At 43.2% G+C, this 27321-nt stretch overlaps 1 protein-coding gene across 1 annotated transcript in view; it reads left to right on the top strand.

The window, feature by feature from the left end:
- The window catches only part of Adamtsl1 (ADAMTS like 1), a 380631-nt gene that overhangs the window by 294571 nt on the left and 58739 nt on the right, over positions 1 to 27321 (top strand). The window contains exons 20-21 of the mRNA XM_041652363.1: positions 3011 to 3138; positions 24658 to 24786. Coding sequence (XP_041508297.1) covers positions 3011 to 3138; positions 24658 to 24786 — 257 coding nt within the window. The remainder of the gene's footprint in view (positions 1 to 3010; positions 3139 to 24657; positions 24787 to 27321) is intronic.

Below are 27321 nucleotides of genomic sequence, written 5' to 3'. Positions count from 1 at the left end.
AAATCCTGTCTCTACCTGCAAATAACTGTGTACCCTTGCCCTGAAGGTTTAAGAATGTAAACAATTTATACAGTGACCACAGCAGGTCTGTGTGGACTTGTTTTCTTAAGATGACATTTAAAGCCTTTATGAAGGCAAATGTTATAGCTTATTTTTCTTGTATTCCATTTATGGGATAAAAGCATAAACAAATGTTCAATCTCATGATCACTATTTCTTCCTTCTCCTCTTCATTCTTTTCCTAGTTTAGAGGTGACTTTGTGCCGAGTATAATGGATCTCCGCCTTTCTTTTCACCACTTCTGTCTATAGCAGCATTCTTTCCCAACTTCAGATTTAGGCTTATGTTTTGGATTAGGTATTATGGTTTATTCAGCTGTGTCAGTCCGCAGAGCAGTTGATGTAGTTATGAAAGGTAAACTTCACCTAAAAGAGATGGCAGGTCAAGCTCAGAAGTTCAGTATGGGTGAGGTCTGTGTATAAGATCAGACAAGTATAATAGTCCTATGGGAAAGGAACCTGAATATGGAGATCCAAGAAACTCAGAGATTGGCCAATGTCATATGACCCAATGTCATGTGACCATTCTACTTCCTCACACCCAGCATACATGCACACGCGCATACACACACACAGACACACACACACACGCACCCATGTATGCATGCACACACGCCATCACAAGAATCAAGCATTACTAACTAGAGGTACTAGAAGCAGAAACACCAAAGAGTGGTTTAGAAGTTCTGCGCATTGCTCATTAGAATAGCAGTTTCTCTGCGAAGCAGGAAACACGCTGCATCTACGTTTGAGTAGTGGATAGACTGCATTGTAGAAAGTCAAAAGGTTTGCCAATGACCAGTACTTAGATCCTAGCAGCACCAAGGTTCAAAAGAACAATCTTCTAGCCTCCTGCTCCCAACACTGAGGAATCCTGGAAAGGCAAAATGCTGCTGCTTGTAGGGAGGCAACCAGGCTAATGGATGTGGGGATTTAGTGACCTTTAACCCCTGCCTTCTCAGTGCACTGAAACCGAATATGATCTGCTACGTTCTATTTAAATTGGAGCCGTCTGCTTTTGCTATTCTTATAAAGCAATTTGTGGAAGTGTGCATATTCCTGGGACATCATAAGATTTTAAATCATGGTCAATTTTACTATTTTTTCCCATTTTTAAATCTAAAACAGCTTGCACACCTGAAGAGACTTAGCAACGTTGTTGCATTAGGCTGCGTCCGAGGAGATTCCTTTAGGACACCGTGAGGCTGTTATCAGGGATAACTTGCATAACCATCTTTCTCTTATTAGCTTCTTTGAAGTAAACTCACAATGCAACTATCTCACTTAGAGGAAAAATACCCAGAGATTAACAAATGTGTGAGCAAATGCATGGACAAGTTGCATCATAGCCTCCTGCTGCTCCCCGGGCGGCCCCCATGCAGTTCAGCCCTAGTCGAGGCCCCCAAAGCATGCCTGTCCCCAGGAATATTTGTGATGGTCCAGAATAGTGCTACATTAAGTGGAAATCACTACAAAACTTCCCTTTGGCTAATATGTTCTACTTTCTTCTCCATTGATAGTTAAACAGAACTGCCCTATGTAGCTAGATTGGGGGATGCAGTCTTACCCCTGCCTTCCTTCTGATGGAGGTAAAAATAACAACACAATAGGCCCACAGCTAGCAGAGGAGCTGAGGAGAATCCTTCACTAAAAGACTGGCCATCCGCCTTAGCAATACGGACAGATGACCAGAGGTGGTGCCGAGCGGCAGATCCATTAGGTCTAGAGGGACCCTGCCAGAGACACAGTAAAGAAAATAAAGTGAATGAATATCCAGTTGGAGAAGGTTGCTGGCGCAAAATGCCTGATTTCTGGTATTCGGTTAGCTATCAGGCTTTAAGAGTCCTCTTTCTTGAACAAGTGAGCCCCCAGTGCCTGCTTGGTTCCTAGGGATAAATGTGAAAATAGTAGTCAGGTCTTTGGGTGTTTTGAAACCAGGAATGTGGATGGAAAGAACTGGTCCAAAGATGTTACATATACCTCTCTGTGACATGAACGATCTGTCCCCCTACCCTGTCTCTCTAACTCTTCTAGATTCCCACATCTTCTTACACTTCCTAGGTTTTGCCAGCCTCCGTGAGTCACGGAACCAGCAGTTTCAAGGCCCCATCTTAGTCTTTCCTCAGCCATGGCAGAACATGGAGTTCTTAGAAATGGTGCAAATCTAGGAAGTAATCGTCGTTAGATAGACTAGAAGTTCATTAGAGGTGGCCACAATTTGACTCTTGTAATTCTCTTTAGGTAGACAGAGATACCTAAAGTACCATGTGGCTGTCCTAGAATTGTCTGTCCATGACCTAGAAGGACAAGCGTCGCTTCACTATACTGGGCATCTTCTCTGTAGAAGGTCCTCTGTAATACTGTGACAGATGGAGGCAATATGACCTGTGAGCTGCACCTGTGTATACGGGTTGATGAAAACAATAGATGTTTATATTACTGCCTAGAATTGGAAGACATATAATTTCCTTTAAATAACAATCATTTTGTCAATTACTGTCCCATAGCTGCTTCTCTTCTACCGTCATGCCTTAGCAGGTGCCTCTTTTTATATCCCCAAACCCTGTGTTCTTCCTACCATCCAATCAGGAAATGCTCCTCCTATATAGCTTGTCATTTTCCTTAGTAAGTCTTTTCCCAAATCTTTTTGGGCATTTGTTTAGCATCCTCTCTCATGGTGTATGTATTTGGTGCACAAGTGTTGTCTGTTCCAACCAATAGCATTAGATCAGGTAGTCAGTAAGCTCTGAAAAAAAATCAAAACCCCCATTTAAGATTGCCAACATACCAATCAAATCAACAAGATATCCTTGGTTTCCTGGATATCCTCTCTTATCTTTCTGAGTTGTTAGAACAAAGGTCTCGATACACCCCTACATACCTCCCCTATAATGAATACCAAAAAGAGCATCTGACTTGACCAGGTCTACATTTCTTTTCTGTTGCTCCAGGATTCTTCTACAGCCAGATGATTCCTTACAGATCTTGGCACCAGTGGAAGCTGATGTGGGCTTCTATACTTGCAATGCCACAAATGCCTTGGGATATGACTCTGTCTCCATTGCTGTCACATTAGCAGGTAACCTGAAAACCCCTATCCAGTTTTACCCTGAAATCTTTATGACTAAATGCCTACAATATGTCACAAATGCCTAGGATGCATAGATAAATATGACTTTGATCCCACCCTCAGGGAGTTTGTAATCTATAATCATAATAGAAATGAAGTTTAGCATGAGGGAGAATAAAGGATTGCAACTGAAAACTGAGACATCTTATGCATATGAGGAGGTCTTGGAGCTTGGGTGGGCAGGATTTTTTGTAAATGGAAACAGAGCAGAGAGAAATGACCAAAGGTTGTGCCTGCAAGCACACAGCGAAGGGGAGCACCCGTAAAGTGTGAGCTACGATTATTGGGTGACCTTTGGAAATCCTGTCTTTTCTCCTTGTCCTACCTCTTGCCAAAAATCAAAAGAGAGACTTTAAGGCTGTGGGCAACTACAATTCTGTAGTCATAGCTTAGAGCAGAGTGTTCCCCAACTTCTCTCTGGGTCAGCTTTATTCAAGCTGGAGTTTTGTTCAAATGTATTCCTACCAATGGTTTTCCCATATCCGCGCATTGTGACTGAAATCACCAACCCTCAGACTACAATGCCTCCCAAGGCTGTGGCGTTGAAGCGATGTACTTTTATAAAACTTTACAACCTGGGACAAATCCTTGCCTTTGGAACCATAAGAGATCTTAGATACTGACTGGACCAAAACCTTGTTTCTTAGAGGCCAGGCAACCTGAAGTTACATCTCTGCCTAGCTGATGGGAGGAACAAGGGCCTGAAGTGGCCCGCTGATCCTACAAAGACAGGCTCCTTTTCCTTAGACCTGAGCTAACGGTCTTTGCAGCAATGTGCCGCATGTGTTTGTATTTATTCCTTTCGATTGCTACTCCCATCCGATGATTCAGTGGATACTAGGAAAGCCGGCATCACCCACACTGACCTCATCCGTCTATGTGGGGATTATGTTGTCACACTGTACTCGAGACACACGTGCTACTCCCTTTCAGATCTGGTTTGCCAGAGTCTTTCTGCCCCCTTGACCTAAGGCGGAATCCGGGACAGGACCTATAGCAGCTTTGCAGGGAAGATGAAAGCTGATAATGAAGAAGGCAGGCTAAGGTGCCCTGAGATATGAGAGAGAGAGAGAGAGAGAGAGAGAGAGAGAGAGAGAGATTTAAACATTTTCTTTTTCCTAATACATTCCAGTTTCAATTTTCATTATCTCTATTCAGAGCCCAGATGCTCAGCAACAATCTTTTAAAATCTCTTCTGCTGTCTGCCCTCCAACCCACACTTTCATGGGCACTGCTAGCATGCTTCCAACTGCTGGTCATTGGTGGATTAACTCTCTTGTTTATACTGAATTAGAGTTCAGCTCTGCCAGGAACTGAATATCCTTGTTCGCCCGAATTTAATACAATGAATGGAAACTTGTCCGGGGTTAAACAAGGCTGTTGTAACATCGGGATCCTCCTTAGCTCTTTGAAGGCGAGCTTTTGGAAGCTGCCAAGAGTTTCAAAGCCAGAGAAGAGAGACAGAGGGACTAGAGAGATACCAGGGGAGGAAGTGATGAAATATGACCACAGACACTAAGGTCCCCATCCTTCCACTGCTGGGTTTGTCCAGGTCAGCTGATAAATCAGCCCTTCAAGCAGCCCCTTTAGAAGCAAAGTTGAAAATGGGGGTGTTGCCTTCCCATCGTGTGTGCACTTTTATCTAGGGTTGTCATCTACACCTCAGCCAATGTTGTGAAACATTTGGTAAGAAAACTCAAGTTTGGGTTTCTAGGTGCTTACAAATAAGAGAAGGCAGGAGATGTGCCTGTCTCAGATGGAGAAATGGGTAGGATCCTGCTGAAGCCCAGCAAAGCGGCTCACATCTGTAACCCCACCTCTGAGAGGCCAAGGCAGAAAGATCTGAGTCCTCCCTCAGCCAGCCTGTGCTATTTAGCAAGCTCCAGGCCAGCAGAGGTGCTAGAGAGAAACCCCATCTCAAACCAAAACAAAGACACTGCTCCACAATACATGTTATATGAGCTGAACGTAACCTGAGTTTGGAGGCGGGAATGAGTGTGAAGCACTCCTAAATTGGATTATCAGGCTATGCTGCTTATTACCTGCATGATCTTGAAACAAGTATAAAACTTGAGTGTCTTGGGTACCAGTGAAAGTAATACTGTCCACGGGTGGTGTGAGATTAAGATTGTAGGTGTGAAAAGGATCTTAAACTGAGGGATCCTGGGAGTAAGGGGGATGGTCTTCCCCAGAGAAGAGCACACCACTTACTTATCTAACACCAAAAGCTCAGCCCTGAACACATACATACAAGTAGCATTATATGGACTGAAGAGGTTATTTAGGAATATGTGTGTATACATAGACACATATGCATGCAGTAACAATAAAAGAAGAGCCCATGAATCTGAAGGAGAGTGGGGAGGAACATATGGGAGCACTTGGAGAGACGAAAGGGAAGGGAGATGTGTTGTAACTTATAATCTGTGTGTATGTTTATGTATGTATGTGTGTAGATATGTATATGTGTGTGTATGTATGTGTATGGATGAAAGAAGAGATTAGACTAGTGTTGGCAATATGATTCTCACAATAAATGTTAGCTTTCTTTCTCTAGTTCTTCTAAAGTGAAAACAGCCCTAAGGTTGAAAAGCATCAGCCAGCTTTGTTTCCATGCTGTTTTTAGCCTGAGTCTTCAACACCAATGTCTTTCAGGTGTGGACTTAGCTCACAGTCAGATTCTTGTAAACCCCAGGTGCTGCTGTATATATGGAGAAATTGCGGTGCTTTCCTGGACTTCAGTGTAAATTAGGTCAAAGAGAGAGAAAACTGAGGCTCAAGATAAGTAGGTGGCCTGATAATTTCATAAGCACAGACTTTGGTCCTGTGGGTGCCCCCTGTGTAGATCCAGGGAGCCTCAGAGCGTAGGTCTGAGTCACACTTGGCACTGCTTAAGATCCCACGCAGTTTCTTAACTTGCTGACTTCATGAGATCACCAGTACCTCCCAGAAACATCCTGAGATGAATAGACCAACACATCCACGAAAAATGCTTAGACTCATCGTACCCAGCGCATCTCAGGTGCTGGCTGCTTGTCAGACAGATTACTGTTTGTAGTGTCAAACCAACGTCAACTGATCTTTAGATTGGGGAGAAACCCCGAGAGACTACCATGCTCACCAGCTTTGTAGACCGTTTCTGAAGACCATTTCTCTCGGTGTCTCTGAGGCAATCAGGGAAGCTGGATTCGCCAACTGTAAAGTTTTGAAGCACCTGGGCTGTGACAAGGACATGGGATAAGAACACCAGGAGAGGCACAAATCACTCTCGTTTTTAAAACTTCCTAGTTAATGTACAGGTAGAGCAGAGCTATGTAGAGGGGAGTTTCTGATGCGTGCTCATATTGTTGCAAGAGATTGGAACACCATCCTAGCCAGTCGGATTCCACACACTGAGTCATTTGCTCAGAAGCCTTCCTAACCAGAATGGCGCCGGCAGCAGTTTGAAGAAAAGCAGTAGTTTCCTGGTAAATTGCTTCCTTCTGGCTCAGCGAGCTCCACTTACCAATGCAGATGAGAGCCTCTCCAGGTGGAGATCACAGCTGAAGTCATACTCAAAGGGGAAGTGTTTCTGGTTGTCGTTGATTTTCTAAGATCACAAAAAAGATACTGTAAGGCTGCCTTGACATCATCAGTGGAAAATGAGGAGAAGATGTGGGCTAGGAGATGGGGGTATCTGTCATGGAAAGAGAGCCCAGATGAGCTCATCTCTAGTTGCACAGGGAGACAGAAAACACTTCTCCTTTCCTGGCCTGTTTTCCTGTCTTTTCATGCATTGAGTAGCTGACACATTGTGTCAAATAAAGAGATCAGAGAGCCCCTGCTGGGAGGATAAAACTAAAAGGTGGTTATTTTGAAATTCTTTTTCTGCCCCTCCTCATCTTGATTTAGTAGCTGCAATAAAAAAAAGAACAGGAATCGTGTAAGCTTTTCATAACCTTAAGTCATTTCAAATCGGCAACCCTCAAATTTCTCAACCCGCCGTGGTTAACTAGAGTTTTCTTCATCAAGTTAGACTCAAAGAGGGCTTGTCACCAGCAGCAAAGGTTGATAAAAGAAGCTTTTCGACAGTATCCAGATCGAAAGGCAAGCTGGATGGGTTTGAGTGTGTCCCAGTGGTACTCTGAGTCAATGGGCCCTAGTACAGACTAGAATCCTAAGCGACCAAGGGCTTAAGTTCTCAAGTGCCGAAGCCTAGAAAGCCCACCAGAGACCTGTGCTTCTATAAGAACGTAAAAATAAAGATAGGCATATAACCAATATGCCTGGTTTTCAAGTAGACTTAAGGAAAGAGATAAGGTACAGGCAAGGGTTGCAAGCACACTTGTCCCAATTCCTCATCTGCCCAGTGGGGTACAAGAAGGATGGGTGGGTGGGCAAATGGGGGATAGCATGTCTTCACCATGGTTTCGAGGAGAGTCTGCAGCCACCTATAGCCACGCCCTGTTGTAGCTTGCTTGTTTGTTCCCGGCTGCTCAGCCCCGAAATAATCATACAGAAACTATATTAATTAAATCACTGCTTAGCCAATCACTTAAGCATATTGCTAGCTAGCTCTTATATCGTTGGTTAACCCATTTCTATTATTTTATATTTTACCATGAGGCTCATGGCCTACTGACCAAGTTCCAGATGGCAGCTTGCGTCTTTCCCCTCTGGCGGCTCCATGGCGTCTCACTGACTCTGCCTTCTTTCTCCCAGAATTCAGTTAAGTTTTCTTTTCCCCACCTAGCTCTATTCTGCCCTGCTATAGGCCCAAAGCAGTTTCTATTTATTAACCAATGAAAGCAACACACATACAGAAGGACCTCCCACACCAATACATACATACAAAAGAAATGGCAGAAACCTTAGCTGTCTGTTCTCCTTAGGGGTCAAGTTCAATTGATTAATTAGAAGTGATAACAGCCAGAACATGAGGAACATGATGTCCTGGCATGGGCAAAAAGAAATATCTAAGATGAATAGTAATGGAATCAAGAAAGCTTGGACTTGTTTGGAATCATGTTCTCTGATGCTCACTACCCTGCAGCATTTATATTAAAGCACACCAAATAAACAGAATTTCAAGGGTTAAAAAAAATCCATTCCTTCTCGTACTTGCTCAGGATAAGTAGTAGTCAGTGTGACCCTGAATGACCACAAAGTTTTTCAGTTTTCTGAAATATTTATGTATTACAGAATCCATCCACTATGCATGCACAAATCAGATATTTGTTCAGCAAATCTACCTTTGTGTAACTATCTCCACAAAGGAGAGTTTCTTTCCATTTTAATAGTTTTCTTGAGGTATGGTCCACATACCAGGCCGCTCCACTAATGCACACAAGTCCGTGGCACTTGGTATATTCAGAGTTGTGCATCTGTCTTCACATTCAACTTTCGATAACATTTTTGTTCCTCCCCAACTCAACTCCACACCCTTTAGCCATCACCCCCAGTCTCCCAGGCAAACTCCAATGCGTTTTTCTTCTGCTAACCTGTCTATCTGGAACAGTTTACATAAATGCAGTCATACAGTACTTTTGTCCTTAGCCGATGATCTCTATCTTGGGGCATAATAATAATGGTGCCTTTAATACCATCCTTTTGTAGCATATATGAAGCTGTCCTTTTAAAGATAAATAGTCCCTGTAAGAACTACTATTCCTCGGGGTAGGATAATAGTTCGCTGTGTGAACAGGTTACCTTTCATTCGTCTCTTCCTCAGGTTGTAGAAATTTGTGTGGTTTCTTTCCACTTTGGGATGTCATGAATACCGATGCTATAAAGATTCATGTGCCAGTCCACATTTGGCTTTAAGTTTCATCTCTTTGTTAATATATTTCTCAAAGTGTAAGTGTTCCATTGTGTGAAGCGTTTATGTTTACCTTTTGACAGAACTGTCAACTTTGCCCCAAGCACTGGTATTACTTTACATCGCCATCAGCAGTCTACGTAGAGAGGCCGAGTTTCTCCACACTCTCACTCCTTGTTCTTGTCTGCCCCTTTTATTACAACAGTCATCATGGCTGGTGGTGGAGTATCTTTTCTTTTTTTAATTACTGTAAAACACAGTTGCGACAACTTACACGTCTTCCCACCTTCTCGTCCTCACCCAGCCAAACATCTTTTTGTTGTTCATTGTTCATCTCTGTGCCTTCTTGGTTGCAGGGATAGTTTTGGAGATGTACATTGCATATATGGTGTGCACACTCATTCCTACTGCTACTGTTACGAGTTCCATATATTTCAGGGCCTGAAACAACACAGATATTATCATAGTTCTTACAGTTCTGTGTGAAAAGACAGATGATTGCTGAAATCTAGATGGAGACAGGCTCCCTTCTTCCCTGAAGCCTCTAGGGGAAAATCCTTTCTTTCTCATTCAAATGGATGGAAGAATTTTGTTCCATGTGACAAATGACTATGGAACCAATTTTTTAATAATAAACTAAATGTCAGCCAGGTGGTGGTGTTGCACACACACCTTTAATCCCAGCACTCAGGAGGCAGAGGCAGACAGATCTCTTAAGTTCCAGGCCAGCCTAGTCTACAAAGCAAGTTCCAGGACAGCCAGGGTTACACAGAGAAACCCCCTCTTAAAAACAAAAATAAAACAAACCAAAAAAAAAAAATGTCATTTCTGGGCTCTTGTGGTCACTGTGTTCTTTGGCTCTCAACCCCTTCAAGGCCAACAATGGTGTATTTAGCCTTCACATTCATCACCTACACATTCTTCCGTCCCTTCTTCTGGTTCTGAGAGTTCCCGGGTTTAAACTGGGGCCCACCCACGAAACCCAGGGTCATCTCTCTGTTTTAAGTTCAGCAGGTTAGCAACCTTAATTTCCTTCTGCAGTATCATGGTTTCCAGCGATTAAGACCTCTTTGCAAAGTCATTGTTTTGCCTGCTGTACAGTGTCTGAGGACACAGCTCGTTCCCATCAGACAGCTGCCAAAGAACAAAGTGCAAGTCAATGTTGCTAAACCTGATTTTTCCAAAGAAGCCAATCCAAAAATATTTTTAAACATCGCACTTTTTAAAATATTTCTATTTTTAGTTAAACCAATTCAAATTTTTAATATCACTAAAGAAGGGAGGTTGCTGTCATAATGGGACACTTTGGGAGATGTACTTGCCTCGCTGCCAAATTTAGAAGCAGATTCAGAACTATAAGCCCATGGCTTAATTGTAAACAGAGGATCTTTAAATAGATGTACTCTTGGCTCTTTTAGACCTGAGAGTTCTGTGACTCTCTTTCATGAGAACAAAGGACAGCCAATCCCACCCACAATTACCGTCTCTGCGGTTCCTTCCTTACCTGCAGATCTCACAAGGAAGTCGACTCAGCTTTTCCATTGTGGAAGAGAAGGAAGGAGTATGCAGCCTTTGCCGTAAAGTCTCAGAAAATAACAAAATGAAACAGTCTCTAGAGCATGCTAAACCTGGTCTCAACTGGAGCCCAAGTTCAAGGGAAGGAAGGGGAAGTTGAAGGAGAACTTCACAGACAGCAGAACAGCAGAGGGTTCATTCTAGAGCAACAAAATGTGGAAGGTTTTTAGAAGGGAAATCAGACTGAGGAGGGAAAAGCACTCATATTATCTGTGACAGGACAATTCATATTAAATTACCAGGAGGTAAGGTCTAACAAGAAGTAGAAAGTAGACAGTGATAGACAGTGTCCATTACAGCAAATATTAGTCGAGGATGGTGTTGATATTCGCCAAGGTTCCAGCTGATCTTCATCCTTTTAACCTAAGCCAAGAGCCTTAAATACTGTAACTGAAATTTGCCCTTTTAAGGTTTTCTTTTTTCAGGTGTAACTCCGGTGACACTTCTAATAGACCTGTGACAATTGCAGGGTAGGCTGAGTCTGGCATTTCTTGAGACAATGCTTTGATACACTCACTGTGAGGCATTGTCTGTTGATTAAATTTGGATTGAATATAATTTGCTTAATTTTAGATATTTTGAACTGTATGAAATGTACAGTATTTCATTGCTTTAGACTTCAATTTTATTGCAGGCTCATGCATCAGTTAGTAGGTACTAGTGTCTTCACCTTTCTTTGTACTGATACTTAGATCTGCCATGGACCTTGTGTCTTCTGGAGCAGTCTCATGGAAAAGAGGATCTGCTCAGCCTAGGTGGTTTCAAATCTGGAGCTGGGGACTTTTGAGGTATCTCTAACAAGACCTCCTGCAGAAAACTTCTAAGCTCTTTGTATTTCCTCAGAACTGGCTGAAGTTTAGGGACAATCCATAATATTTAAATATTTGTTTTTCTAATATATTGGAACTCTTATAAGTCTTCAAAATCGAAGCAGTTTTATCTTCTCAATAACAGATTTGTCTTTCTTCTTATAATACTGCTATTGCTCCTGCTACTGCTACTTCCATCACCACCACCACCACCACCACCACCACCACCATCACCATTACCACCATCACCGCCATCTCCTTTACCTTCTCCTCCTCTTTATCCTTTGTCCTGTTAACCCTCCCCGCCCCGTATGTTTTTTTGTACCGAGCATTCCCAGTGCACCTCGCTGTGTGGAAGCAGGGACACTGCTGACTCTAGGTACCACTGTTGTGACCTTATGCTGTGCAAAGGCATTGGCTAAGGCCTCTTTCTCACCTATTCTCTGTGCAGAGGCACAGAGAAATGTATAGAGCTGTGCTAAGGCCAGGTCACTGTGCAGTGTTAGAGCCCAGATGCCCCCCTCGTAAGCTGTTCTCATCCCTGTGCCGCTGAGTTGTCATTCATCTTTGCTGTTCGGTTCTTATTAACATGACCCAAAAATCCAAGTCCAACCAGTATCCTGTCAACCACTAAACTTAGCTCCAAAATTTCTAAGCACCTTTGTCGTTGATGTGCCCTTGCTAGACCTTGGGTGATTCCAAGACAGCCTCCTAGAATTCTTCTTTCCTTCATTGCTTCATTGCCCCAATCATCAGTGACTAGTCTCTATTTCTTTTCCCCCAAGGTTCTTCTCTCATACCGTACATCCCAACTGCAATTTACCTCCCCTCCACTCCTCTCCTTTCCCCCAGACCCATGCTCCCTCAGTTTTCTGTTCAGAAAAGACAGTCAAAAAGGACAAAATAAGATAAAATAAGACAAGGCAAAAGCCCTTATTTTGAGGTTAGACAAGGCAGAGTCCCAAGAGCAGGCAAAAGAATCAGAGTTGTGCCCACTCCCAGTTAGGAGTCCCACAAAAACACCAAGTTCATAGTCACAACGTACACCCAGAAGACCTGGTATGGATCTATGCAGGCCTCACGCTTGCCACTTCAGTCTCTGTGAGCCCATATGAGCTCTGCTTAGTTGATTCAGTGAGCCGTGTTCTCCTGGTGTCCTCCATCCCCTATGACTCCTGCAGTCCCCTCTTCAGTCTTTCCTCCCCTCTTCAGAGAAATTCCCTGAGCTCCTGGGGGAAGGACCCAGTGGAGACCTCCAATTTAGACTCTCTCTGTGTGTATAATGTCTGACTGTGACAGGTCTCTACTCTTAAGATTGACAGGGATGTATGCTTATTTATATGTACATTGTCTCTAGCTGGACCATGATAGCCTAAACACATTCATTTTGCTAACTCATTTTTGATGGCTAAGGATGAGGAGAATCACTTTCCAATTAAATCTGTGACCCATGCCAAACAACTGAAGTAAGACTCAACAGATTCATTCATTCATTTGGTGACTTAGCAAAATACTAATTAACACTGCTAACTGCTTTGACAAACATACAAATTATATGTTGTATAAAATATGATAGTTTATGTCTTCCTTTTGTAAATGTTTAAAACAAAGACTTCCAGAAGACTTTATGTAGTTTGAGCTTCATAGTGACACTTCTGTTCCTGGTCCATTATCTAGAACTCTCTCCTGTATCTGTACTTCACTGTGGAGAGATTGGACAGTGGCCTAGATACGGGACCAGGATAAAGAAGAAGGAGCTTTGGTCTGATCAACATAGTCGCTGCCCTCACTTCTAAAGGGGAAAGCAGCATGGGGTTGCTAACAAAGGTTCTACTAGTAGAGACAGCAACACAGCTCTGAGAGAACTTAACAATGTTGACTGTTCTTGGCTTCACTCAAAGAACAGCCCTTCTGTTCTGGTTAGTTTGGGGTCAACACAAGCTAGAGCCATTTGAGAAGAATGAATAAAAATACCCCCATCAGAATGGCTTGTGGGTCACCTTGTGGGGCATTCTCTTGATTGATGACTGATGTGAGAGGGTGCAGCCCCCTGTGGGTGGTGCCACCTCCCAGGGTACGTAGTGCTGAGATGTATAGGAAGGGCCGAGCAAGCCATGAGAAGTAAGAAAGCCAGAAAGCAGAGTTCCACCGTGGCTTCTGCTCCAGTCCCTGCCTCAGGTTTCTGTCTTGCTTGAGTTCCTGCCCTGACTCTGCTCACTGATGGAGCATAGCCTGAGAGTTGTAATATAGATTCAGCCCTTTGCTGTCCAGGTTGCTTTTGCTCATGGTGTCTTAATCACAGCCATGGAAATTTCAACACACCTTCTCATGCCCTCTGGCTGCTACGTCAGTTGTGTTTACACTGAGCCAGAACTTTCTCAAATATTTTTCAAATATTCGTGAGTTTTTCCTAGTCACGTCTGATTTTTACCCCAAGTCACGTGTGAGGAAAGGAAGTAGGAGCCTGCCATGCACAGGGATGTATCTCCGAGCTTTCCCTTCTGAGCCTGTTCCCTGCCAAGCCTCCAGAGGAGGTCACTCTCTAGGAGCTGAGCTTCCTGTCTCCCTGAGCATCTCTGCTTAAAGACATGGCACGAGCTCACTCCATCTCTAGGTAGGCAGTGTACCCACAGATGCTAGCGGACAAGTGGCAGCTACACCTTGGGCTGCCCTTTGTACAAGACACCTGCTGCGTGTCGGGTTCAGATTAAACAAGTTAAAAATAGGGCTCAAAAATACACAGAAGACTGGGTATGCAGGTCCAGCACTCCTGGAGGCAGAGGCGGAAGGAGCACGGTAAGTCTGAGGCCAGCCTGGTTTATGTAGCAAGTCTCAGGCCACATGTAGGACTACACAGCAAGACCTTGTCTCATAAAAATAAATAAATAAAAATGAAATTTTAAAAAGCCTTGAAGTATTGGAAATTTCAAAAATATACATATAAGCATTTTTGCAATAAATGTGAGTGGGGTTATTAATTAAGAAAAATTGTTCATTATGAACTTCTGTGGATTATATGTGCGTGGGTGACTTTACACCCTGTGTAAAGTGGTTCATGAAGGCAAAGGGAGCACAGAAGTGGTAGTTTGTACTAACAACAGCACCTCTACTGATAGGGGACAAGGCCATTACTTTTCAGCACAACCTCAGTATAATTAATTAAGGGCTGGATTTAATTCAGTGACATTTGAATTTTATAGCTATACTTGCAGCTATAAAAACCACCTTTATTATTAAAATTCCTGTAGGAAAAATAACTTGGTAATTGTGGGTCTGCTCTGGTCCCGGGTCTCATTTCCCCATTGGCACAGTGGTTTTTATAACACGGCGAGGCAGCTCTTGTATTGGCGCAGGACAGATTATGTTTTTAACAAGTGCCCTGGGGATTCTGCAGCAGCCAGTCTGAAGACTGGGGTTTAGGGACTCTCCCTAACAAGCCCTGGACTCTAGGTCCAAGATCTGGTGACCAGTTCAGCTCCAGGACATGCCAGCTCTGTGGGTCTGGGAGCCTTTTCTGAACCTCACATCCCCAGGTTTTCAAAAGATACTTTTTCCTGTTTGACTTTCAAAAGATATATATATATATTTGAGGACCTACCTTGTGCTAAAAGTAGCTGGTAGGGAGATTTCACAGTGAGGCATGGTTGGGAAAGAGGATATGGAGAATACAATTTCTGATAGTCTTATGGAAAATTAAGAACCAAGATAGATGAGACTAAAATGCCTGTCAAGGGGTAACAGGGTGCATACTTTAGATGGGGTAGCTGGAAACAGTCTCTCTAAGCAATGTTATGTGCAGAGACCTAAATGACCAGAAGGATATGTCCATGTAGATGTCTGTAGGTAAAAGACATCAAGGATGGGGGCCAGACAGGGCAGAGCTGCAGGGCAGAGGACAGTAAACTGGAGCATGGTGACTTGTGGGAAGCTTGGTCTCCATGAGGCAGAAGAGGCAGACAGTTGGTCATAACCATGTAGAAGACTGTTTGTTGCAAAAAGAAGCTAGATATTTTTGCTTAGATTGTACCAAAGAAGTCCTAGAAATGGTACACGGCAAACTACATGATCTGATTGATGGCTCAGAGAAACCACTCTTAGGAAGAGACTGTAGTGAGTGAGATTGCAGTGGCGTCAAGTAGCCCCACCCCCACCCCGAAGGAGATACAGTTGCCCTGAGCTGAGGATAGGACTTAGTGATAGTTCCAGAGATGTTTATTAGAGTTGGGCTAGATTTGGAATCAGAGTTGATATTTATTAATATTAATATTAATCCACGTTTGCCTGCATTTTTTATGTCAGCATATCATTATAGTACTTCTTCATTCCTCTTCACACCGGGTCATACATGATCTCAAATGGAAGGTAGGTGGGACCAGCCCTGCCCACTCACTGCAGACATAGAGAGCCTACACGCATGCTCACCTGCACCAAGTTTCCACTCCTAAATACAATTCCAGTGAGTTTAATTACTCCTGCCCAGAGGGCAAGTCAAACAGGAGAGGAAAATAAAGAGGGACAGCTTCAAATATGATGCTGTGTGTCAGTGCCTGAGGAAGGAGGAGGAGAATGCAAACCATGAAAAGCAGGTGTCAGGCTCAAAAACGAGCATTTCTGAAACAAGGTGGGTTTTTTTTTTCCCAGTTAACAAAAGACCAGAGGAGTGCGTGCCAGTCTAGAATGTGCTGCCTTTAAATGGTTAAAACAAAATGAAATCCATTTGGCTTACAAAAGATTAAGCTTTAGGCCTATGAAATGATCTCATGTGGACCCTTATTTCCCCAAGGTGCTTAATAAATGAATCTTTGCATTGTGTTTTATGGTCATGTGCTTCCAGCACTGGATGCATGTTTCTCCCCAGATGATAAAAAGCCTGCTAAGGCCTAGCTTACAGAGACCCTCCACTTCCGGGAAGACGCGGTTGCACTGCTCCCGATCCCTCTTACTAAGTACAGTTAAAACCCCTGACCGTTGTGTGTGCGGGCACAAGGGTGAGAAGCTGGGGTGGGGGACCAGACTGGCTAGAGACCTTGTTCAGCTCACACAGTTGGGGTGGGGTCCAGACTGGCTAGAGACCTTGTTCAGCTCACACTGTTGGGGTGGGGGACCAGACTGGCTAGAGACCTTGTTCAGCTCACACAGTTGGGGTGGGGTCCAGACTGGCTAGAGACCTTGTTCAGCTCACACAGTTGGGGTGGGGGACCAGACTGGCTAGAGACCTTGGCAACTGAGGGACAGTTCAGCTCACGCAGTTGGGAATTTATTCGGCTTCCTTTATGCTTCCTAAACTCCAAACTTGGAGCTGCAGAAGGTAGCTACAAGGAAACGCCAATGAGTATGTGAAAAAGAAATTTTATTTGTATATCCTAAAAGCTTATCCTCTCTAGCAGAAGTAACAGGAAAGAGGTAGCAAGACTGAGGTTTAGAAAATATGGCTGAGGTCTGACCAAATATCACAGAAACACTGTGATCTGTACAGCATACCAACATAGGGTGGTTAAGGAGCCTTTCCTCGTCTTCCATCGTGGATACCATAAAATGAGGTACCTATTTCAACACATCCATGGAGGTAGGTGTGAGAACATGAGTTTCATACCTACAGGAAGCTAATGAGAACATTCGGGGAACCTGGACCTCTACCTTTCCCATAGAATTCTTATTATTCCCATGCTCATGTGAGAATCAGACCATAACAACCTCTTAGCAGCTGCCAGCGAGGCTGTTTCCACTGGGGTGATGGTGAAGACCAATGGGTATCCAGAAAGCCCATCAGTAATGAGGAACCCCTGACATGGGAAACATAAGAAGCAAGCAAGGAAGCTGGACTTCTGCATCTCTCTGCTTCCATGTCTGTATGGTTACAGAGGAAATGTCCAAAATACTTAAAACAGAAGAGTTACATAGGATAGTGATGTCCTATAACAGAATACAAAATACCTAGGCTACTTTTAAAATCATTCATCACTTTAAGACTTGCTTTCACTATCTGTGGTGGTTTAAACAGGAATGCTACCCCTCATAGACTCATGTTTGAATGTTTGCCCCCCCAGAGCAAGTGGCACTGTTTGGAGGTGTGGCCTTGTTGGAGGAAGTGTGTCACTGTAGAGGCAGGCTTTGAGGTGTCATATGCTCAAGCTACATCCAGTGTGGTACACAGTCTCCTTCTACCTGTGGATCAAGATGTAGAACTCTCAGTTCCTTCTCGAGTACCATGTCTACCAGCATACTGTCATGCTTCCCATGATGATAATAAGGAACTAAATCTCTGAAGCTATAAGTCGGACCCAATTAAATGGCTTCCTTCTTTTATAAGAGTTTCTGTGGTTATGGTGTCTCTTCACAGCAATAAAACCCTGACTAATACACTATCCTTACTAAGTACAGTGCTAGAAGATCTACCCAGTGTATAATGTAAGAAAACAAATAAGAGGCATACAGAGTTGCTGCATCCAGTGAGACGGGGCTGGGAGGGAATGGAAAAGGACAGACGTACAGACACCTACACAGAAAAGCCAGGGTCAGGTAGGCTGTGCTCACTCTTGTGAAACAGCCCCAGCTGTGCACAGCAATGCAGAGCCTTGCTGATTTTTATTATGTACAGCTCAGGGGAAGGTAAGCTAGTCTCTCCTTAGGAAGTCTCTATAGGGGGGCAGTCTCAGGTTACAGTCACCTGGGAGGAGAAAGCTGTAGTTGCTAGGTTTTCCATACATTGCCAACATTAAAAAGTCAGGCCAGAGGAAGACTTTGCTCTCCCTGAGCCTCATCATAAGGGGAAACTTTGCCATTTCTGCATGGGTCTGACACAGTGAGGTCCTTGACATGACCATAGCCATGCTAAACAGCACACATTCACTCAGGACTTCATTCATTCTCTGCATATTCACCCAGGACTTCCTTGGCTTCCCCACACAGATTGACAAAGGAAAAGTAAAGCTTGTCCTTTTCTTCAGAGGGAATGATTGTCTACATAAAAATGCCCTAAAAACTTATAAAAAAGGGCCTAAGACCAACATGTACCTACATTTCCATATACCAGAAATAAACAATGAAACTTAAAACATAGTGTTAGCCATCCCTGGAAAGAAATAACTAGATAAAAATTCAGCAACACATCTCTAAACTACCTGGAAAGATAAATGGACATGTGGTCTTCCATAGACTAGAAGACAAAAACAAACAGAGATTGGTTTTTCCATCACTGATATTTATGACTGATATAATTCCTATCAAAATCTTAACAAGGCTTTCTAAGTATGGACACGTTGGTTTGAAAAGTCTATAAAAAGATGCAGTAGAGTAGCAAAGGAGAATAAGCAGGAAACATCGCTTGCCAGACTGTGATTATATAGTTACAGTAATTGAGGCGGTATGCTATTGGCAGGGCAAAGATGCGGTGAACAGAAACAGATCTGCACAAACATGCTCAACTCATCTTGACAATGATGCAGAAGCTATCCAAGGTAGTCGAAAAGATAGCTTACCAATAAAGGGTATCAGAACAACTGGTTAGCCAGAGGCTACAAACAAGGGAATTTTATCTGAGTGTCATACCCTATACAAAAATAACTCACAGATGGATAACACTGACTAGAATTTGTTTAAATATCTGTGTTCTTTTTGTTTTCTTAATTAAAGTTTATGTCGTGATCACAGTTTCCCCTCCTTCCTTATCTCCCGTTCATTACCCACCACAACATCCACTCCTCTCGCATCTCCATTCAGAAAGAGGCTGATCTCCCATGGGCATCAACAAAGTATGGCACATCAAGTTGAGGCAGGACCAAGCTCCTCTCCCTGCATTGACGCTAGGCAAGGAAACCCAACATTGGGAATAGGTTCCCAAAACCAGCTCAAGCGCCCAGGTCAGGTCCTGATTCCACTGCTAGGAGTCCCACAAACAGACCAAATTACATAACTGTCACACACATGTAGAGAGCCTAGATTGGTCCATTGCAGACTCCCTAGGTATTGGTCTAGAGTCCATGAGCTCCCAGGGGCTCAGGTCAGCTATCTCTATGGGTTCCCCCATCATGACCTTGATCCCCTGACTCGTACAATCTTTCCCCCCTCTCTTCAACAGAACTCCCAGAGCTCAGCCCAGTGCTTTAGCTGTGAATATCTGCATCTGCTACCATCAATTATTGAATGAAGGCTCTCTGATGATAATTAGGGTAGTCACCAATTTGATTATAGGAAATGTCCAATTCAGTCACCCTCTCCAGTATTGTTAGAAGTCTTAGCTGGGGTCATCCTTGTGGATTCCTGGGCTGGGAATTTTCCTGGCACCAGGTTTCTCCCTAACACTGAAATGCTTCCTCCCCGATCAAGATGCTTTTATTATCTCCCTTCATCCTACCCACAAATGACCTAACCTGATCTCTCATCTTCCCATTACCCCCCACCATACACATCCCACCCTCCCTCCCTACTGTCCCCACTTTACCCAGGAAATTTCTTCTATTTCCCTTTCCCAGAGAAATCCATGAATCCCTCTTTGGACGCTCCTTATTACCTAGCCTCTCTGGAGCTATGGATTATAGTCTGGTTATCCTATACTTTATCCCTAATATCCACTTCTGAGTGAGCACATAACGTATTTGTCTTCTAGGTCTGTGTTACCTCACTCTTTTCTAGTTCCATCCATTTGCTTGCAAATTTCATGATGTCATTGTTGGTAACAGCTAAGTAGCAATACCCCATTGTGTAAATGTACCACATTTTCTTTATCCATTCTTTGACTGAGGGGCATTTAGGTTGTTTCTAGATTCTGCCTATTATGAATAATGCTACTAGAACATAGTTAAAGCAAGTGTCCTTGTGGTATAATTGAGCATCCTTTGGGTATATGCCCAAGATTGGTGTATCTGGGTCTTGAGGTAGATTGATTCCCAATTTTCTGAGAAACTGCTATTTTGATTTCCACCAGCAGTAAAGGAGTATTCCCCTTACTCCACATCCTCTCCAACATAAGCTGTCCTCGGTGTTTTTTAATCTTAACCATTCTGACAGGTTATAAATTGGTATCTCAGGGTCATTTCGATTTACATTTCCCTGATGACTAAGGATGTTGAACAATTCTTCAAGTATATCTCGGCCATTTGAGATTCTTCTGTTGAGAATTCTCTGTTTAGATCTATACCTCACTTTTAAAATAGATTATTTGGTATTTTGATGCTAGATTCTGGAGTTCTTATATATCTTTGAGATCTGTCTCTGATGTGGGGCTGGTGAAGATCCTTTCCCATCCCATAGGCTGGCACTAAGTAGCTGTTTTCACTCAGCACATTTTTTACTTTGATGTTTAATGGAATCCCAAAAGTTTTTAAAAATGGTATTAAGTTATTTTAAAAATCAATCAGGAATTCCAAAGTTCCAAATCAATAAAAAATGGTTTCCTGATATAAAAAAAGTTTGAGGACAATAAAATAGTACAAAAATAGAAAAATTAATTGTCAGTAAATTGAATATAAAACTTAAACCATAAAACTTGTAAGAAAAAAAATCATAGGAAAGTATCCATTCAGAGTTTAGATCTATGTAAGTAGTTCCTATACTTGACATAAAAAAATCATAACCTGTAAAAATTATAAATTGTATGTTATCAAAGTTAAAGCACTTAGGTTTGTGGAAGGGCCTGCGAAGGTGAAAAGGAAAGGTACCGACTGGGTGAGAATTTACAGAACACTTGTTGACGAAGGACCATAGCTGAACTATAAAGATCTCTTAAGATTCAGTAGTAAAATACATAGTGGCTACAGGTTTTTAGATGCAAGAAGACAGTCACAGATATGCACACTGAAAATGGGAAGACCACCTCACCATGCTGCATGGGCACTTCCAGGAGAGGATCAGCCACCCTCAATGAAGTACAAGTTACTGGAGTCATCTCTGCTTCTGGGCAAGGACACCCAGGTCCACGTGAAGATGTCAGTCAGGGGCCCCGGCTTATGCTATTTGACTTTTCATCTCTAAAACCTGGGTGGCCTATCCCCAGAAATATGCAGATGAGGCATTGAAGAAGGCGATCAGAGTCATCCTGGTGCCAGGTGACCAGCCCCTGTTGGTAGCTTTGCTGCAAATCCAAAGAGTCTGGAGGCTCTGGTGCCTGCTGGTGCTTGCTGCCAGAAAACCTGCTGATAAGCCCATCTTGGGGATGAGAATTTAGCTCTACAATATGCATTGCAGAATTTTTAATGTTTAAAAAGGTAAAGAATCAAAGACAAAGTAAGTAATCCAATTACAAAATCTTCAAATAGAGCATGGCGATTGGGACTGAGGCTTCCAGCTGGTGCCTATCCCTCCTGCTGCAGAGGAGAGTTCAACCGCAGCAGAAATCGTGTGATCTCAGCTGTGGGATCCAGTGCGCTTCAGAGAAGTGACTTGGTCCTCCTGGTCACAGGGTGTCCCTTAGATACCTGCCTCTCTCAGACTCCTTTCCTTCATGGTAAACAAGGTTTAGATCAACTCAGTTGTCTGCCCCTCTTCATGGTAATAATGTTTATATCAGCTCAATTTTCTGCCCTTCTTTTATCCGAACTCTTTGAAGGGGGCTTGCTGTAGTCCCCTTGTGTTATAGTTATTGTTTGTCTTCTTGATTCTAAGTTCCCTGCAGCCCAGATTGTGCCTTTCTAAGTCTCCATTCCCCACTTCCACCAGCAAGATTTACCTGGAGACAGGGTGTGCCAAGCAGCTGCTGAAAATGTGAATGCCTTCAGAATTTTGCCATAAAATCAGTAGGGCTGGGGAACTTTTTGAAACAACAGCATAAAAAGCAACCATGCTTCTAGAACATTGGTTCTCAGCCTGTGGGTCGAGGTCTCTGTGGCAAACCCCTATTTACATCATGAGTCATAACAGTAACAAAATCACAGTTACAAAGCAGCAACAAATATAATCTTATGGTTGGGGTCACCATAGCATGAGGAACTGTATCAAAGGGTCACAGCATTAGGAAGGTTGAGAACCCCTGCTCTAGAAAAAGGTGGGGGAAAGGGAAATGGAGAGAGTTGGCCTCTGATGAGATGGGATATCTTACTGTGGGTGATGGCTATGTGACACCCCAGTTGACCCTTTCATGAAGCAACAAGCGGAAATAGATGTCATCTGGGGGACTGAAAGAAATGTCAAATCTCCAGACCGGTTATCTTCTTTCCAGTTAACAAGGATCTGACTTGGAGATGACAACTGTATGGATCTGAACCAAGGGGCAGGGACAGCATATGATGGGAGAAGAAACACAAATCTAGGCAAAGCCTTCATTCCTAGACATAACTGAAAACTCCATGTGGATGAGGAAGCTACTATGGAGCATGTGTGGGCCTATGCCATGCCTTAGTGCACGGCCCAAACCCCAGGAAAGATGTGAGGCACCCAGAAGGAATCTATACACCAAACAGGAAGGCAGGGGCTAGGTGTGGCTGTACAGTGTTAACTGTATGTGATGAAGTCTGCACATTCTGCTCCTCTTTTGTGGCGGGAGAGGGGGGTTCAAAACAGGGTTTCTCTGTGTAATAACCCTGTCCTGGAACTAACTCTGTAGACCAGGCTGGCCTCAAACTCACAGAGATCCACCTGCCTCTGCCTCCCAAGTGCTGGGATTAAAGGCGTGCGCCACCACCGCCCAGCCATTTTGCTCCTTTCTGTAATGCAACAAAACTAAGTCACACACAGACAGTTAAGATGCCATTTACTCAGAGTCACCTTTCAAACTTTCCCCCAAAGGGACGCTTTGATGGCAATCTGTTTCTTCATAAAGAAAAAAGAGGAAAAGCAAGAATTGGTTGAAAGGACTCCTGCCCCTGCTTCTCCTGGTAAAGAGGCACTCAATGTGAGGACCAAGCTGCTCCAGCATGATGCTTTTGATTGAGTGCTGACTCCCAGTGGTTGGAAAGAAATTCAAACCTGCAGCTCTATTAGCTTTTCCTGTTTTAATGCTACTACTTAATAAACTTCTGACTAAAAATTTCTAAATTCTGAAATGACATAAATCGATATCTCTCCACACAATATGCATGTGGTAAATACACGCACAAGAGAGAGCTCACGGCATCAGCCATGAAGGAAATGCAACTTAAACCACACCAAGATGCCACTGTGCAAATATCGGATGAAAGAAATAAAAAGTATTGAGGGGGGGGGACTACCATATGGCATTTCAGCTGCGTTCCTACGCATTGATGTCAGAGAAATGAAGACAGATGTCCCCACAGCTACCTGCACCGGAGTGTTTATAACAGCTGTATCAAGATCTGGAAACCACCCAGATACTCTACAGCAGCTGAACAGAAAAACACAAACTGTGGTTTCCCCATGTCATAGAATACTACTCTGTGATAAAAAGTACCACACCATTTAGAAATGGAACCATAATTTGATATAAGAGCTAGAAGAATCTCTGGAGAGCTCAAGAGAGCTGGCAGGAAGTCAAACACAAAAGGTGACCAACTGTGTGATTTCATTTATGTGACACGTCAGATGCTGAAAACAAGGGAACAAAAGCCATAGGAATGGTGGCCCAAGAATCTAGGGGAGGTTATAGACTTCATGAGGGATGCTGAGAGGGGCAGACGTTCTGTGACCTACCCTTGTGAATATCCACCCTGTGACCGTGAAAGTGTGCTGTAGTTGAGTAAGGTGACTGCATTATGGGAGTACAAGTTACACGGATACAAGTTACACAAGGGATTACTCTCTTACTTCTTACAACTGTGTGTGAATTGCAGAACTGTCTCAAAGTACAAATTAAGCCCTTAAATTCTATCTTTTATAGAATTTACATTGATTGAAAGTGATTGTTATCCTCACTTGGATACCATGTTTATCTCTTCAACCTTGGGTTTTTTGTTGTTGTTGGGGTTTTTTTTTGTTGTTTTTTTTTAAAGATTTATTTATTTATTGTATACAACATTCTGCCTCCATGTATGCCCACATGCCAGAGGAGGGCATCAGATCTCATTACAGATAGTTGTGAGCCACCATGTGGTTTCTGGGAATTGAACTCAGGACCTCTGGAAGAGCAGACAGTGCTCTTAACCACTGAGCCATCTCTCCAGCCCTTGTTTTTTGTTGTTGTTGTTTTTTGTTTGTTTGTTTGTTTTTTGGTCTGTTTGTTTTTTCCTGTTAAGTCTATGATAGGCGTGTGAGTGAACAGATAACAGGTTTTTCCCCCCAGGCAAAGCATGTGGTATTGGGTGTGCCCGAGAAGAACACGTGTTCTCTGTTGGCCTCCCTGTTTTTCAGTACCCCAGCCCATAACACTGTTAGTGACAGCTCTCTTTCTTTCTCGTTCAGGAAAGCCACTTGTGAAAACATCCCGAATGACCGTGCTCAACACAGAGAAGCCTGCAGTCACGGTGGATGTCGGAGGCACCATCAGGACAGTGCGAGGTGTGAATGTGACCATTAACTGCCAAGTGGCAGGTGAGCGATCCATCTGCGCATCGGTATGTTCTGATGCTGGCAGAGCTTTGGCAGAGGCTGGGGAATACACAGGCCAATGAAACAAACACAAACTCTCCTGTCCACTGAAAAGCAAACCTCATTCAGAAAGTGCGGACGCATCATAAAATTAGAAAGAGAAGGTTCATTCTGCCTGAGCCTGGTAGACTAAAAGAGGCATTGGGGTTTTTATTAGACAAATCATAGTTGTGTACATTTATGTGGTACAGTGAGATATGGCATGGAATGATTACATCTAGCTACTCAACATTGGTTTGTGTATGTGCCCGTTGCGGTGGTGTTTGTTTTATTTGTTAAGACAGTCCTGTTATAGAGTAAGGCTGCCTTACTCCCTGTGCAGCTTCAAATCCATGACTTTTCTACCACAATATTCTAAGTGCTAGGATTGTAGCTGTGTGACATACCCTGGGCTCCTTTGTTTTGTTTTGGTTTCTAGTCTTAATTTTCCATATGAACAGAATGTGGGCATGTAAAAATTGGGGCAAGGGTGTTCCAGGTAGAAAAAGAAAAAGCATATGGAAATTTTCCTGGAAGATGAAAAGCCTGGTGTTGTCCAGGGAATAACAGGAGCTTAAATCGGAATGTGTAGGGCTTAAATCTTTATAAGGTGGGTGGCAGATGGACCGTGGGTGACCTCGGAAGACTAACCAGGGAGCCCAGACAAAGGAAAATAGAAAGTCATGCTGCTTCTGAGTTGGGAAAATGGTTCAGTGGGATAGGACACTTGTGCAAACAAGAAGGTGTGAGTTTGAATCCCCAGCACCATGTAAAAGCCAGGCATGACTGCACATGCTCCAGTATCGAGGGATGGAAACGTGTGGATCCCAGAACACCTATCCAAAATGAGAAGCTTCAGGCTCACTGGGTCAGAGGCTCTCAAAAACTGAAGTGGAGAGCAATAGAGGATGCTCTATGCCCTCCTCTGGCCTTTGCATGCATGCACTAGGTATGTGCACCCTCACACATGTGTTCGTATAACATACACACACACAAAGAAAGAAAAGGAAGAAGGAAGGAATGAAGTAAGGAAGGGAAGGAGGGAGGAAAGGAAAGAGAAAGGGAGGGAGGGAGGAGGAAGGGAGGGAGTAGGGAGAGAGGGAGGGAGGGAGGGAGGAAGGGAAGGAGGGAGGGGAAAGGCGTGAGGGAGGAAGGGAAGGAGAAAGGAAGGGAGGAAAGGAGAAAGGAAGGAAGAAAAGAAGGAAGGGAGGGAGGGAGGGATTGTGAAAGACACCAGGAAAGCAAAGGATTGCCTATGCTCATATTGGAAGGATGAATGTGAAAACAGCCATCCTGCCAAAAGCAATCTACAAATTCAATGCAATCCCAACCAGAATTCCAGGACCACACTTCACAGAAATGACCAAAAAGAAATCTTAAAATCTATTTAAAAGCATAAAGACCAAGGATAGTTAAAAAACATACTCAACTACTGAACAATAAAGAATATTATAAGAAATATGGTAACAAAAAAGAAATAGGTAAGAAATGCCTGATTTCAAGTAATACTGCAGAGCCATAGTACTAAAACAAAAAGAGACGAACTTAACAATGAAATATAAGTGCGGACCCAGGTGTAAGCCCACACTCCTACAGACATTTGGTTATTGACAAGGCTCAAAAGTACACAGTGGAGAAAAGTCAGCATTTTCAACAAATGGTGCCAGGAAAACAGGCTAGCAACATACAGAAGAATGAAACTAGATCCTTTTCCTAACCCACTGCACAAACCTCAACTCCAAATAGATCAAGGACCTCAATATAAGACTTGATGCCCTGAAACTGCTAGAGGAGAAAATGGGGGGTACGCTTCAGCATATAGAAGGATTTTCCAGTACCACCGAAGAGGAGATAAGACCAACAACTGAGAAATGGATCTCATGACACTAAAAAGCTTCGGGACAGCAAAGCAGACCTTCAGTCAAGTGAAGAGGTAGCCCACCGAATGGGAGAAAATCCTGGCCAGCTCTGTCTCCCTTAGAGAGTTAATACCAGATTATTCAAAGAGCACATAAAATGAAACAGTAAGGAAACAAACTCAATCAAAAAGTGGACCATAGTTCTGAACAGAGTTCTCAAAACAAACACAGATGTCTAATAAACACCTTGGAGGTGTCCCACATCATTAACCGTCAAATTAAAACTACTTTGGGATTTCGACTCCTTCCAGTCAGAACGGCTACCATCAAGAAAGTAATGATGACAAATGCTAGCGAAGACATGGGGAAAGAGGAACCGTTGGTCATTGGTTTTTTTTTTTTTTTTTGATCTTAAATTTGTATAGTCACTGTAAAAATCAGTATGGAATTTCCTCAAAAGGTACTAGAAGTAGATCTACTACTAGTTGACCTAGCTAAACCACTCCTCGGCATATTCCCAAAGGATTCAATGTCTTACTACAGAGATATTTGCTCAAGCATTTCATTGCCATTTTCTTCAAATAGCAAGAAAATGAAACAAGGCTGGATACTCATGAGCCAATGGATAACAAAAATATGG

The sequence above is a fragment of the Microtus oregoni genome, unplaced genomic scaffold (assembly GCF_018167655.1).
Source record: "Microtus oregoni isolate MIOR12 unplaced genomic scaffold, Mior012 000005F_ref0000423, whole genome shotgun sequence".
Lineage (NCBI taxonomy): Eukaryota > Metazoa > Chordata > Mammalia > Rodentia > Cricetidae > Microtus > Microtus oregoni.
Note: the sequence above shows the minus strand (reverse complement) of the source record. Positions and strands in the feature narration are given on the sequence as shown.